The sequence below is a fragment of the Carassius gibelio genome, chromosome A7 (genome assembly GCF_023724105.1).
Source record: "Carassius gibelio isolate Cgi1373 ecotype wild population from Czech Republic chromosome A7, carGib1.2-hapl.c, whole genome shotgun sequence".
Lineage (NCBI taxonomy): Eukaryota > Metazoa > Chordata > Actinopteri > Cypriniformes > Cyprinidae > Carassius > Carassius gibelio.
The window spans coordinates 21,308,896-21,323,430 of NC_068377.1; the positions used below are offsets into that span (position 1 = coordinate 21,308,896).

The following is a 14,535-nucleotide window of genomic DNA, read 5'->3' on the forward strand; positions in this document are numbered from 1 at the left end:
TACATATAGCCCCGATGTACACATACATAAAGAAGGACAGGAAAAATGTCAAACAAAACAATACATTAAGTTCCTGTTGTTCAACAGTGTTCGTCACATGCAAACTATTAAAAGAATTACAAAAAAGAAAACAAAAAAATGTCTCAGGAGAAGTGAGATACAAACTGACACTCATAAAATAATCCCACTTCTCTAAAACTTCACCAATCTTATTTCTTGCAAATACAGCTAAAAAAAGAAGAAGAACAAGAAGAAAAAAAGTTACTATTGTAAAAGTCCAAATATCAAAGAGAATACAAGAATACAAGAGACAAAGTTCCATGATCACCTACACTGGAATCACTGTTGGAGCGCTCAATATACAGTAAGGCTAGTATTAAAGTCATTTACTTTGGAGTTTAAATTATGTAGTGCTGAAAGTTTGAAAAGGGAAATGAACTGTATATGTACTCTTCACATACAGCATTAAAATTTGATCGCAAAGTCCAAATAGCTTTCGGTGAAAACATTACAAACACACACATACTGAGACATACAGCAGTAGTTAGGGCTCTACATACGATAGGAATTCACTCCATGTGTCAATCTGTGGGTTGTAATCAGTTCCCTGCAGTGTGTGTGAGAGACTGAGATCTGTCCAGCAAGGAGAACTCCTCCTGTACAGTGCAACTGATCCTGGACCTGCAAGAGAATTTCGCCTCCCTGTCCACAATCCACCTACATTAGACAGACCCTGTGCCTGACTGGTCCTACGGTAACGGCCGTACAGTCCAAAAGAGGCTGGGCTCTGGTAAACGGCTTCAGCAGGAAGTAGGTGTGAGGAGTTTCGCCTCAGGCAGCGTGGGGCACGGAGGAGGGGACGAGGCTGAATACTTTCCCCCGGCATCCAACCCTCAGCCAACCACGTCAGAGACTTATCAGACTCCAACTCTAAATCCATCCCTGCTTGCTTGTACTCCTCCTGGCTACAGTCACTATCAGAGAGAGAGGAGTATTCTTCTTCACTCTTATTCTCAGTTTCATGATCTTCACTCATTTGCATCACGCCAGCCAAAAACAGTGATGGTCCCAGGAGCTGGTTGTGAATGCTGTGGTGTTTGGCAGCTGGTCTCCGTCGGATAGCGAACCGTGGGGCCAGGCAGGCTGTTCCTCCACTCGACCTCCTCCTGGTGAAGTGTCCTCTGCTGTGGTGTAAGACCCCCTGCACGTTGCTGATTTGGAGCTGAGCACTAGACCTGCGTCTCTGAGCCAGGCCCGCTGATGCCAGGCCCGTGTTGGAGCACCGGCGTGCTTTACTCACTGGAAGTGACACACTGGAGCGCCGCCGTGCTTTACTTGCTGGAAGTGACACACTGGAGCGCCGCCGCGCTGTACTCCCTGGAAGTGACATGCTGGAGCGCCTAGGTCCGCTTGGCTCACAGGCTTTCCGTCTGAAACGCAGGCCAAACAATGTATCCATTGGACTCAGTAATAAAAGAAGATGCTATACGCCACGACTGATGTCTTCCCCAGAGGACACTGTGGGCGCAAGAGCGAGTCGGTCAGCACACACAAAACACTACCTAAAACATAAATGAATTAATCTGGTCTAACTGTCTCCTCAAATGCAGTGCTGTTCCTTTAACCTTTTGTGAAATAACAATAGCCAAGTTTCCATCCAATTTTTGCGCTGTTTTGTTTAATGCACTTTTGAACTACAGAAAAACAATCAGCTATATCTGTAAAAAATTTTGCGAAAAATCCTTGGATGGAAAACTGGCTAATGATGGGATATCAGACCACCACAAATCATTCTAATCAGCTCTATTCAGTGCTATTCAATGCCAATCAACTCTATTCTCCTCACAAGTGTGACTTGTTTAGCAGCTCACAAGAAGCCAAAGAAAATCACTGGCCCTAAGCATCTAAATCCTCTGCATCCAAGTATCTGTCTGAATTGTAACCAAGCAAATAAAACCTCCCTTAAACAGCAATGCAACGTAACTCAATGACATATCATCACAACTGATTCAGGAGTATAATGTGGTCATTATATACCTGACTGCGCTCCGGTAATGTTATCTGACAGCTATATTTATATATATATCTTTAACTGTATGGACAAACACTTCAGACATGCCTTCTGTGTTCCACATAAAATACATAACTACATAAAATAATGACAATTCTATGAGAAATCAACCTCAAAAAAAACAGACCAGCACAATCACAAATATTAACACCATTGCCTGATTTCTGCATCAATACTCAAAAAGCTATATTCACAATTTATTTTGATCTCTCAATTATTTCTTCAGTTAATCAGATAAAAATCTAAATATTATTCACTACAATTACATGTATGCATTTAGCAGACACTTTTATCAGCGACTTACAGTGGACTCAGGCTATATATTATTTGTATTATATTTAATCAGTATGTGTGTTCCCTGGGAACTGAACCCACAACCTTTTGCGCTGCTACCGCAAAGCTCTACCACTGAGCCACAGGAACAACATACTACCCAGTGTTGTCCTCCAATCAATGTGCAATCTGAAAGCTATGAAAATAAATATAGTGAATGCATCTATGTAGAATATGCAATACACTGGGTAAAACTGGGTGAATATAAGCAATGCTTGCATACCATTTATCTAACAAGAAATAATAGGCTACTGCCTAACAAGAATTATAGATTAAAATATATTAAGTCAGAATTATTGCACCCCTGTTCTATTGTGCTGTTAGTTTGATGCACATTTACTTATTGATTGGAAAACCAAACAAACATTGCAAGTAGTAAACAGTGTTTAGAAAAAAACTCAAATTTACAATTAAGCTAAAAAAAAAAGTGAGATGAAATTTATGGGATTAAAATGGGATTAATGCTCATTGATCAATTATTCTATTTGGCAAATTTTCATATAAAAAGACCAACCACATGACACTCCAATAAAACACATAGAATAATACAATGAGCAATAGATGTTTCTTGCTGTGAAACAGTGTACTATACAGGTTCTTTATATTCAAAAACAGGCAAATCTAATGAAAAACGGACAAATTAAGTACTACAGAGTTAAGCAACACTGGAAGTGTGCATATTTATTTCTACAGCCTTGTAAAAAAAGATGTGCATAACTCAAGCACCACAGTTTGATCTCGCCTGAACTTGAAGTTTCATGTGAGATCGCGGCCTATTATCAGATTCCCACACTGCTAAAGGTCACCAGTGAGTAACTGTTTGTCGAAATACACCACAACTGACATATCTGCAACTAAAGGATAGGAGCAGAATAATTTATACTGAAAATATGCATTTTCCATAAACAGAAGTCCACGAATATAACTATGACACAGTCACAGTCCATTTAAGTAAGATATTATACTGTCATTTGCATGATAATAACACTGTCATGCACTCTTACTGTATGTTCATCACAAATGATCAGAGCAGCCACTTTCAATAACATGTATTACTGATTATTCCAATGCTTTGTGATTTAAGTTCATTGCTAAGGATTTCTAAAAATGTTTTTTAGTTTCTTAAAGAAATTTGCTGAATTCTTAGATGTGAAGATGATAGCTGCGGTAAAATCTGTGTATGTCTTCAGGTGACTTTTTTTCAATGTAACACCGTGTGAACTGTGTTTTGAGAGGAAATTGAGGTCAGTACAGAAGAGTACAAAAAGGTCAGAGCTGAGAAAAGGTCAAGAAATGTACCACTTGGCCTTAGGTTGTTGTGTAGTCTTTAAGTAGAGGTGGGTCTGACTGAATTGCAGACTTGAATCAAGACTTTCAAATACACAGATTGCAAATTGTGCCCTATTGTAATAATTCACTTATACTGTAACTGTTCATGATTAAATCCAAACCAGTAACAGAGTAGAGTAGAGTTTGCAAAGAGCAAGGACTATTAAAGTAAAAAGACCAAACAAAGGTTAGTACAGATCCCAGTTACTGTGACCTTTGGTTTTTAGATGAACCGTGAGCATGTCCTCGCTATTTCCAGATGCTCTTTCCTTTCCTGTTTTCTTTTTATATTCTATAATATTCTAATTCATTTTATATGCACCCACTGGTTTTTAATAAGAAAATGCAGTCATGTTTCATATTATGATAGTTTAAGTTTATGCAAACCGCTAGTCTGTCGGTCACAAATATCTAAGAAATCTGTTACTGGTCTTATATAATGAGCTGATATTTCATCTACTGTCATACTCTTGCACTATATTCACGGCACAGAGAGGTGGAGGACCTGTTCTAAAAGGCCGCCCCTGTGGCCTTCCTACAACAGAGAGTGTTAACTCGCTTCAAGGAAAAAGAGATGAAACAACTCAACACACACTAAACTGTTACTGTATATGGCTCAGAGGCCTGTGGGCTGCAGTTAGCAGAGAAAGAGAGGGCGAGAGAGACCTGCAATTAGGTTTTGGTGACTCATGTAAGGTAAGGTTGTTAGACCAACTTTTAACTGGAAACTTGACTCATTAAAATAAAGAGCATGAAATGAATTCAAATAACAAACTTAGTGCAGAAAGAACACAATGGTACATACACACACATATATACATACAGTACAGACCAAAAGTTAGGAAACATTACTATTTTTAATGTTTTTAATGTTAAGTTTCCTCTGCTCATCAAGCCTGCATTTATTTGATCAAAAATACAGAAAAAAAGTAATATTGTGATATATTATTACAATTTAAAATAATTGTTTTTAAATTTATTATACTTTAAATTATCATTTATGTCTTTGATGCAAAGCTGAATTTTTAGGATCATTATCACATGATCCTTTAGAAATCATTCTAATATGATTATTCATTATCAAAGTTGGAAACAGTTCTGCTGCTTAATATTTTTTCAAAACATGTGATACTTTTTTAGGATCCTTTGATGAATAAAAAGTAAAAAAAAAAATCTATGCTTTTAAAATATAAATATTTTGTAATAACAATATACACTACTGGTCAGTAATTTGGGGTCAGTATTTTTTTTTTCTTTCTTCTTTTTAAATAAAATCAATACTTTTATTCAGCAAGGATGTGTTGAATTGATAAAAAGTGATAGTAAAGAAAATATATTATTAGAATATATATTATTAGAATTTTGTTTTTATTTTGAATAAATGCAGTTCTTTTTAACCTTTTCTTGTTATCCTAATGTTATCCTTTTTAGGCTTTTTTATTTATTTTTACAGAATTATCGGTTCAGGCACCGGTACTGTTTTAAAAATACTGAAATGGCACCGGTATCGAATAAAACCCAATCAATACCCAACCCTAGGTGGTGATTTCCCTCAATCTTTTTCTAATAATTTAATTTAGCTCAATTTAGCTTATTATTGGCAGATTGTCCCAGAGGTGGCTGACACAACGTTCTATATGCTTTGTTAACATTTCCATAATGGTCCAAGGTACAAGTGGATGGAGTTGGAGTGGCCACAAACTGTACTACTGCAATAAGAGTAGACAATCAGACAAACTACAATCTTCTGAAATAAAGAAAACTGACTGATCAGCAGGATGGGAGATAGCACAATTATAGCTCTCTGCTAAACTTTCAGCAGCCTTGTCTATATTCGGACTGAGATCATAAGTAAATATATTTGACCAAATATACATTTCTGAAAGAAACATTTAAAATTTCCTATTACAGGGTGCAAATCTTCTCCATTACGTCCCCTTGGAATTAGAAGGTTCTATCTGCATTCAGAGTAGTTTTGAGATACTGAGCTTCAAAGTTTTTGTGTTCCATTCGACTGTCTAGATAGAACCTTATTGTTTTTAAATAAAAAGTCCCATAATGTACAGAACATAAAAAAACCTATCACATAATGTAAATACGTTATACACAGAATAAGAATATGTGAATAACTCAATTTTGACAAAAATGTCAGATAGAACCTTATGATTCCAAGGGGACGATTATGTAAAAATCCTCAGGCCATTTATTATCAACAAACATGCACAAACCACCTCCAACCGACTTTCATGATTTATCCTCATTTCTGTCGGCTCTGATGGTGGTGTATCCATTTAACGTAGAGCGTGGCAGATTTTTTAACTGGTCAACATGATTACATTCTGTGGAGGTTTATTTCCTCGTCATCTGACCTGCTGTTTCACACCCCCTCTGTATCCTCTCTTCTTAGATTTATTCTGAACTGTTCTGTGGAAACAGTATCTGCGCCTTATTTCATGAATGACCTCTTGAAATGGTTTATCCTCAACAGTGCAGTGATAAACCATGGACATCACATCCTCCTTCGTGTATTGTTTATACGCTTCTTGCTTCCCATCGGCTGCAGCAGAGGCACACCTCCGGAAATTTACCGTTCCAGTTTGCTTAAATGCATAGACAAATAAATCGACTCAACAGTCTTACATATTCAGTCTGCAAGACTGTTTACAACACTAAGTTTGCACGGTTGTCTAGAAGATTCTATCTGGTTCTCAACACACACTACATCAAACCATACTGATCACTACTTGTCCGGTGCTGTTAACATACTCTTCTACCAGAGTGAACAACAATTCAAGTAAATCAAGTAAATATATTATTTATTTAGAAAGCAATTTATCTTCATAAAATATATTGTAATGCACAAAGTAAGTTTTTTTTTCTTTTTCTTTTTTTATTATTATCATCTTTGAAGTTATGTTCCTGAGAAGGAGGAAGACCCCCAGTTTTGAAAGGTACCGTATCAGGTAACACTGCAGTTTCTGGTTTATGATTTAATGATAAAAGCTGATGTTGACATTTAAAAAAAAAAAGATGGCTTAATGTTTTTTCCCCCCAACAAAAGCAAAAAAACAACCCAGAGATAACTGGAATGCTGTTTCACATAATATCTAAGCAAGTTAATAAGGCAGTCATTGTATCATCAGTAAATGATCTTCATCAAATGTGTCATAATGAGTGCACAATGTAAAAGTTTTTATACTCACAGTGAACATTATAAATGAGAGACATACATTTCTGCACAAATCCGAAATTAATCGCTACGCAGCCTGTCACTTCACCAAACATTTTAGTCTGCTTGTCCTCACCAGATTACACTCATGTCTTAAGGGGCTGAATTGTATGTCTCTGTGTGTTTGTGTGTGTGTGTAATCCAGTAGAGCTAATGCTATACCATGGTCTGAGATCAAAGAAAGCAGCAGAGAAGGTGGCATGTGGGTGGCTTAGTATTGCGTGATAGACTGCTGTGGTCTGGAGTTAAAGGTTAAGGTTGGTGAATAGCTACTTTAAATAGCATCTTCACATTTAACCCTTCTTCAGCAAAACTGAACAGATGTGCACAATTGACAAAACAAACATTGTTTCACTGTATACCCCATACAGTACAGCAAAATGTTACAAATGATATATGATGATATGATAATGTATAAATAATTATATAGGACTTTTTCAATTAAAAGTGAAAATAAACATATAATAATAATAAAATACAGCCGGTATATTATCAGTGGCAAAATCTGTCATGACTCATGATACTAGAGATGCACTCATATTAAAAATCAGACTGATACTAATATGTTGTTTTGTTGTTGTTGTTGTCACTTAGGGATGTAAAGGGATGAATATTGCTTGGCACAATTATAGTGACCAAAATTATCACGGTTATCAGTATTATCACCGTATTGTTCAAATGTGCTGGAGCTGTTAAAAATGTACCGACACATAAACCACTTCACCAACCAACAAAATCGACAAACAACAAATAAAAGGACTTTTTTGTTTGCATAATCACTAAAACAATAACAATAACATTACCAATGATGCTTGGATTTTAAATGACACCTTGACTGAGAACAGTTAAAAGCAAGTTCAAATATATGAATGTAAATGTTCAAATAAAGCTTTGAAAACATTTCATAAAAAGGTAAACCTCACATTTGAGCCTATAAAATAAAAAAAAAGGGTTAAGTCAAAATGATAATTGGTTAATAAATTATTATATGTATTTTATATGCTCCATTAATAATTCTAGATAACATATCTGAATAGTACAAATGTGTAGAATCCACATAAACTTAATTTTCATCAACCGGTCAAAATTTACAGCAAGGCGTGCAAATTCGGTCCGTTTTTGGCATGACAAAAACTAGACACAGACTGAATGTTAATATAAGTCTCTGTAAATCCACTTGCTGACAGCAGGTGGCACTTATGGAAAAGCTGAATTACGCTGTTTCCTGTAAACTCCATGGACAAAGCAGTATTGCGATGAAGGACACATCCTTTAGGCATTACATCACGGAGCGAAGAAGAAAAAATGCCATCTAATCATTTCTGAAGACAGTGAGAACCTTCAGAGGTACATTCATATAATTAATTCATTCATATATTCATTTGTATAATTCCCTTGGCTCCCTTTTAAAACCCCTCAGCTTTTCCGCCCTGTTTTCACTCAAAACGAAACTACTCTGCATGCTGTGCCCACGTGAGACTGTTACTGAAAGCTGTGCTTTATGCTGGACAGCAGTTATTAATCAGGAGTCGTTTAAATAACGGTAATCTAATACGGTTTTAATAATAATAAAAAATTAAAAAGTGACAATGCTCTTCACTCGTGAACGAGTCAGTCTATTGTTCATTATCTGGCTCGGCTCGGTGTTCTTCAAAGCAGTTCAGTCAATGTACTGTTTGAGTACATGAATTACTCAGGGATATTGGTTTGTTTGAACTCAGAGGGAGTGCCAGCCACATTAAAAAAGTTAACAGCTTAATTCATTTGTGGATTAATGCGTATTAGAGATGCGAACAGTTTAAAACGATTCAGTTCGATTTGGTGAACTGAATGATTCGTTCGCGAACCGGAAATCCAGCTGCTTTGATTTGAACTCTCTCTCACACAGACACGGAAGAGAAGACAATTCTGAATAAAGTCGTAGTTTTTGCTATTTTTGGACCAAAATGTATTTTCGATGTTTCAAAAAATTCCAACGGACCCTCTGATGTCACATGGACTACTTTGATGATGTTTCTCTTACCTTTCTGGACATGGACAATATATCGTACACACAGCTTCAAATGGAGGGACTGAGAGCTCTCAGACTAAATCTAAAATATCTTAAACTGTGTTCCGAAGATAAAAGGAGGCCTTACATGTTTGGAACAGCATAAGGGTGAGTTATTAATGACATAATTTTCATATTTGGGCGAACTAACCCTTTAAGAAATAAACGATACGCAAATCCGTCGTCAAACTGGGCCTTGTTTGTAAAACAAGCATCTTCGAAATGCAGGGGAACAAACACAAACACTTTCACAGCTCCTTTGATGCTCCGTAAAAATAAACTCCATCCACTGGTCCCTTAATGCTGTTGTCTTGCCCTGGCAACCAAAAACACACTCCTTTTGTGACATTTCGCGACGCTCTCGCTCTGATCAGTGAATGAATGTCTGTGCTCAGCCTCTCATTGCTCTGCTCTACGGGAGCACGCGCTCTTCCGGCAGAAGTGCCTTAGGACCCATATAAGGAAATTCCGCTCCATCTAACGTCACACAGAGCCATACTCGAAAAAAACTTTCAGAAACTTGTGACAAACCGGAAGTAGTATTTTTGGAACAGAAATACTCCTTCAAACGTACAACTTAATTTTTTAAACTTTGTCCATGTTTAGCATGGGAATCCAACTCTTTAACAGTGTAAAAATCTCAATATGCATGAAATAGCGTTTCAAAATGAAAATTGTAGAGTCACACTGAAAGCATCAAGGGCTATTTGACCAAGAAGGAGAGTGATGGGGTGCTGCTCCAGATGAGCTGGCCTCCACAGTCACCCGATCTGAACCCAATCCAGATGGTTTAGGGGTGAGCTGGACCGCAGACTGAAGGCAAAAGGGCCAACAAGTGCTAAGCATCTCTCGGGGAATTCCTTCAAGACTGTTGGAAGAGCATTTCAGGTGACTACCTCTTGAAGCTCATCAAGAGAATGCCAAGAGTGTGCAAAGCAGTAATCAAAGCAAAAGGTGGCTACTTTGAAGAACCTACAATATGACATATTTTCAGTTGTTTCACACTTTTTTGTTATGTATATAATTCCATATATAATTCCACATGTGTTAATTCATAGTAGTGATGCCAGTGTGAATCTATTTTTTCAATAGTCATGAAAATAAAGAAAACTCTTTGAATGAGAAGGTGTGTCCAAACTTTTGGTCTGTACTGTAAATCCAGTTCTGTCAACACTGCACTGGCTCCCTATTAAACATTGCATAAATAAATGATCGATCTACGCTAATATTGGTCTGTTTTATTCTTATTCCAGGGTCACTGTAGCAGATCCGATGGTCACTGCAATCACCCGGATCCAGTCCAGATGGTGGATCAGTAAGGATGTAACTATTAACTGCGAGTCGGTTGAAAATCAACTCAAATCAGTCGCGATTCATTTAGGGGTAGGTGTTTATATGAATGCATGTCTGAGGGGAACTGTCTTAATAAAAGTTTAGATGGTTGTTATTTCTTTTCATCTTGCCTCTGTATAATGCATATTAAAGTTCATAAGTGCAGCGCTGCTTTGTTTACAGCAGAAACAAGGAAACGCTTTAAGCGCCACCTGCTGTCAGAGAGTGAATCTGTGTCTCATTCAGCCTTTGCATGCAGAAATTTTTATGCATAGTTTCACAAAATCACTCTGTCTTTGCTTCGAAATTTTGAAATTATTCAATCTAATTTAGATTAAAAACTGCTAATGTTGCATGTATGCAGCATCTTTGTTTGGATCATGATTCAAATGCAGTGGTTGCCTCTAATTTTAAATGGAAAGAGCACAAGACAAAACCTTATTTTGTTTATATGAAGATAAGAGCACAAGAACCAGACGATTCCTCTGTTCAATCTGACGTGTGTTGCAGCCTGGAATTAAACCACAACATGCTGGTTTCATCTGGCCTAAGGAGAACTGGTCCCGGCTGAGCCTGGTTTCTCCAATTTCTCCCACTAGTTGTCTGTCTGTCACTCACTCACTCACTCACTCAACTCACACACACACACACACACACACACACACACACACACACACAAACACACACACTATAGACACTGAAGTGTTATGCGTTATGGGTCACTGACAAATAGGAGTGACAATAATAGACAAAAGGAAGAAACATACTTTTTGTATTCATGTTGGTTTCATTTTGTTCTAAAAAATTAAATTTCCAAAAAAAAATAAAAAATAAAAATTGTGTGAACTACCTAAAAATTCTGTTAACTTATTGTTTGCTGTAAATTTCTAATGTTCTTTTGTTTTTTTCATCTACTTTTTCCACTTGTTGAAGAATCTTGAAAAAAAAAAATGCATCATGCCTTCTGCAAAGCCATGCAAAAAAAAAAAAAAAAAAAAAACACCTTAAGCATATTAACAATGCCTTTTTCTTGTGCACCAAATCAGCATTCAACATGTCATCTCTTCACCTTTAAAATGATGGCTGTCACCTAGTCATTCCATACCCTGCATCAGAGTGTAAATTGTACTTTAATCTACCAGAGGAGAGGAGATGAAAGGAGGCCTTGGTGGTCGCAGGAGAGGTTAGAAAGTAAAGCTGATTGATAGCTACACACACATGCACATTTTAGGGGGAAAGCAATTCAGATGAGACGCAAGCTAGCAGAGCTGCATAGATGAGGTTATCACCTATTTTTGGCTGGTTTTAGCTGTCAGTGGTTTAATGCAAATGCTCATCTGCAGCAGTCGTTTTCTGGTGCTATGACTGCATTCTGCCTTGTTGTTGCAGGCCATTCTACATGTGAAACTCTGACCTTGCCTCTGTCTCAACATCACAGATCAACTGTGTGAAGTGTGTGCCATAAAAATAACCTTATGTGTGTGCTTAAGGGCTGTTGTGGCCCTTTTCTGAAATCCCTTTGTGAATTTCAGTGAAAATACATTCATTAAATAGCTCAATTCAGTCTGTTTTTGAGTGGATGAGTCAAACACAACCTCTTCTCTGTTGCCTCCGTACTGGAAATCACTGCAGAGCTGTTGTAGGTTACAACTTAATGTGAGCAAAGATAACCTGAGTCTACCCATACTTTATGTTCTCTTACTAACAGCACATAATGAGAGGTGAAGAACCACCTTCAAATCACTTTCAAAGTATACATGTCCTAATCTTTCACCTCCATCCTCATTTATTTAGGCATTTCTGTAAATGGACTTGTCCATAGGTAATCTGATATTTTCAACATGAAGGAGATTTGAAGCTGGTTTCTGGTTTAGCACCTCTTCATGTCTTTTGCTGAAACACAAGTTAAGGTGAATAGAACAGAAATCTATTAATGAAGCAGACACAACTTTAAGACATAATTTTAAATTATGCACCTTGTTCTGACAAAGCCTGGTAAACATACTGTACATAAACTCAAAACAAGCCTGTTCATGAAACTTGAGTCTCTGCAACTGATTCTGAGATGTGTATGTGTAGGGGTGTGCGATACAATGACTTTTAAACATGGATGATTAAAATGTCTCCACGATCTGATTTTGTGGTTGTATCGTGCTACAGCGCACGTTTTATCAGTTACCGTTTTTAGAGTCTCCATCTCAATATACTGTATAATGCAACATTCATTCACATCAAGTGTTAACTCTGTGGCAGAGTTACACTCATAGGACACTGCACTTTGCAATCACAGAAGTACATTATTTGCATGTACTTTAAAGCCTTGCCAGTTAAACATTTCAACTGCATGCTGTGAAGTGTGTGAACACTATAAAACCTCTCAATCAGCACCGATTACTGGACTATGTTATCTTTTGCATACGATTGTGTTAATGCTGTCAAAAACACTCAAAATTTCCATATAAACACAGCTGGTTATGTCTAAAGTGAAAGTAAACAATTGAGAGAAAAATAGATGCTTTCCTGTATATTAGAGGCGTGCAGGTCTTAAAGTGACAGCAGCCTAATAGTAAGAAGCATGCTAGCGTTTTGCTATATGGGATAGCTCAATCAAACATTTAAATTCTGTCATTATTTCCTCTTGTGCACAAAAGATTATATTTTGAAGAATGTGGGTAACCAAACAGTTGTTGGTTCCCATTGCTTTGATAGCAGGAAATAAATAAATAAAAATACCACGGAAGTCAGTGGGGACCAGCAACTATTTGGTTACCCACATTTTTTAAAATCACTTTTATGTTCAACAGAAGCAAGAAACACATTCAGGTTAAAAACAAATTTAGAGTGAGCAAATGATCAAATAGGTTTCATGTTTGGGTGAACTATCCCTTTAATGTTAAGAAAATAACAAAACAAAGAGAAAAATCCCTAACTGCTCTTGACTTGACAATTTCTTGAACGCTACTGCTAAATAGATCTATATGTACCTGAAAAACAAAGCACTGTTTGTTAATTTGCATATAATGTGAATTGATGATGTGTATCTTTGTTCTTCTTTTTTAATAACAAAGATAAAATAATGACAAGCATTATCTTCGCACACTTTGGCCACGCTAAATCTCTGCCTTTTTTTTCTTTTCTTTTTTTTTTGTATGGCTTTGTTTTTAAAACAGAGAAATTAGTTTGGCTGTATTGCTCAACTTGCAAAACAAGTAAAACCAGCATGATAAAGAATCGTGATAAAATAATTTATCGTGATTTTCCTGATAAAAAAAAAAAAAAGAAAAAAAAAAAAAGAAAACGGGATATAATATTTTTCCCATATCGCTCACTCCTATGCGTATTTCAGCATAGTGACTGTGAATCAAAATAGAGGTAGAATATTTGCTTCTTTTTACCCTCAATTGTTGCCGTCGTATATCATGTCTCAGTTTTTAACAGTCTGAGCTTCTATCCCTCGCTCTCATTTCTTCCCATGCTTTCACCGTTCATTCATTCTTTTAGTCTGCTCTCATTTTCTTCTTTAATAGAACTTTCCACCAACTGTGTGTGCTCAGTTGTACTCAAAAACCCCATTTAGAAGTGCCAAATCCTTATCCATGGTAAAAATCGCTGTTTAATCTTGATGAAAACACATTGCTATGTATCATTCCTATCAGTGGTTTTTTGCTATGACTATATTCACAGTAATATAGCACAGCCTCTCTTTCCATATTGGTTAAATGTACAATACATCTGCATATTAGGCTTCAGATGCAGCTCATGCAATCCGAATGCACAGTCAAACTTATTCTCTTTTAATACAGTATATACTGTAAATATCTAGTCTGCATGAGGAGTTTGTGCATATAAATATCCAAGTTCTCTCTTTGTCAGTATGCTAAAAATGAGTCTCTGTCACACACAGTCAGTGGCCTTTAAACACAGTAGGTTAATAATTTACTTGACTGTTAAAAGCATTTCCTTTATTTTCAAACTGTGGTGTACCAAGTTGTCTTATTACCATACACAAGGGGACATGCATAAGTGCACTTTTAGACTTTTTAGAGTTTCACTCACAAAGCTAGGAAGAGTTCTGCTATCAACAGCAGCCTGCGATTTCTTCTTTTCTCTCCGAAACAAATATAAAACAGATTCTGACACCTGGTTTTAAACCACGACAAACCACGGGACGATACAACACAATGCTGTTAA

At 36.7% G+C, this 14,535-nt stretch overlaps 1 protein-coding gene across 15 annotated transcripts in view; it reads right to left on the reverse strand.

Annotated features, from left to right (window-relative positions):
- The window catches only part of LOC128016807 (diacylglycerol kinase zeta), a 107,540-nt gene that overhangs the window by 37,299 nt on the left and 55,706 nt on the right, over positions 1-14,535 (reverse strand). For 7 of the 15 annotated variants that reach the window (XM_052601615.1, XM_052601614.1, XM_052601613.1 and 4 more), the window contains exon 2: positions 561-1,518. The exons of the other annotated variants lie outside the window; for them this stretch is intronic. In XM_052601615.1, the coding sequence (XP_052457575.1) occupies positions 561-1,459 (899 nt within the window). In that variant the 5' untranslated portion in view covers positions 1,460-1,518. The remainder of the gene's footprint in view (positions 1-560; positions 1,519-14,535) is intronic. 15 annotated transcript variants of the gene reach the window in all.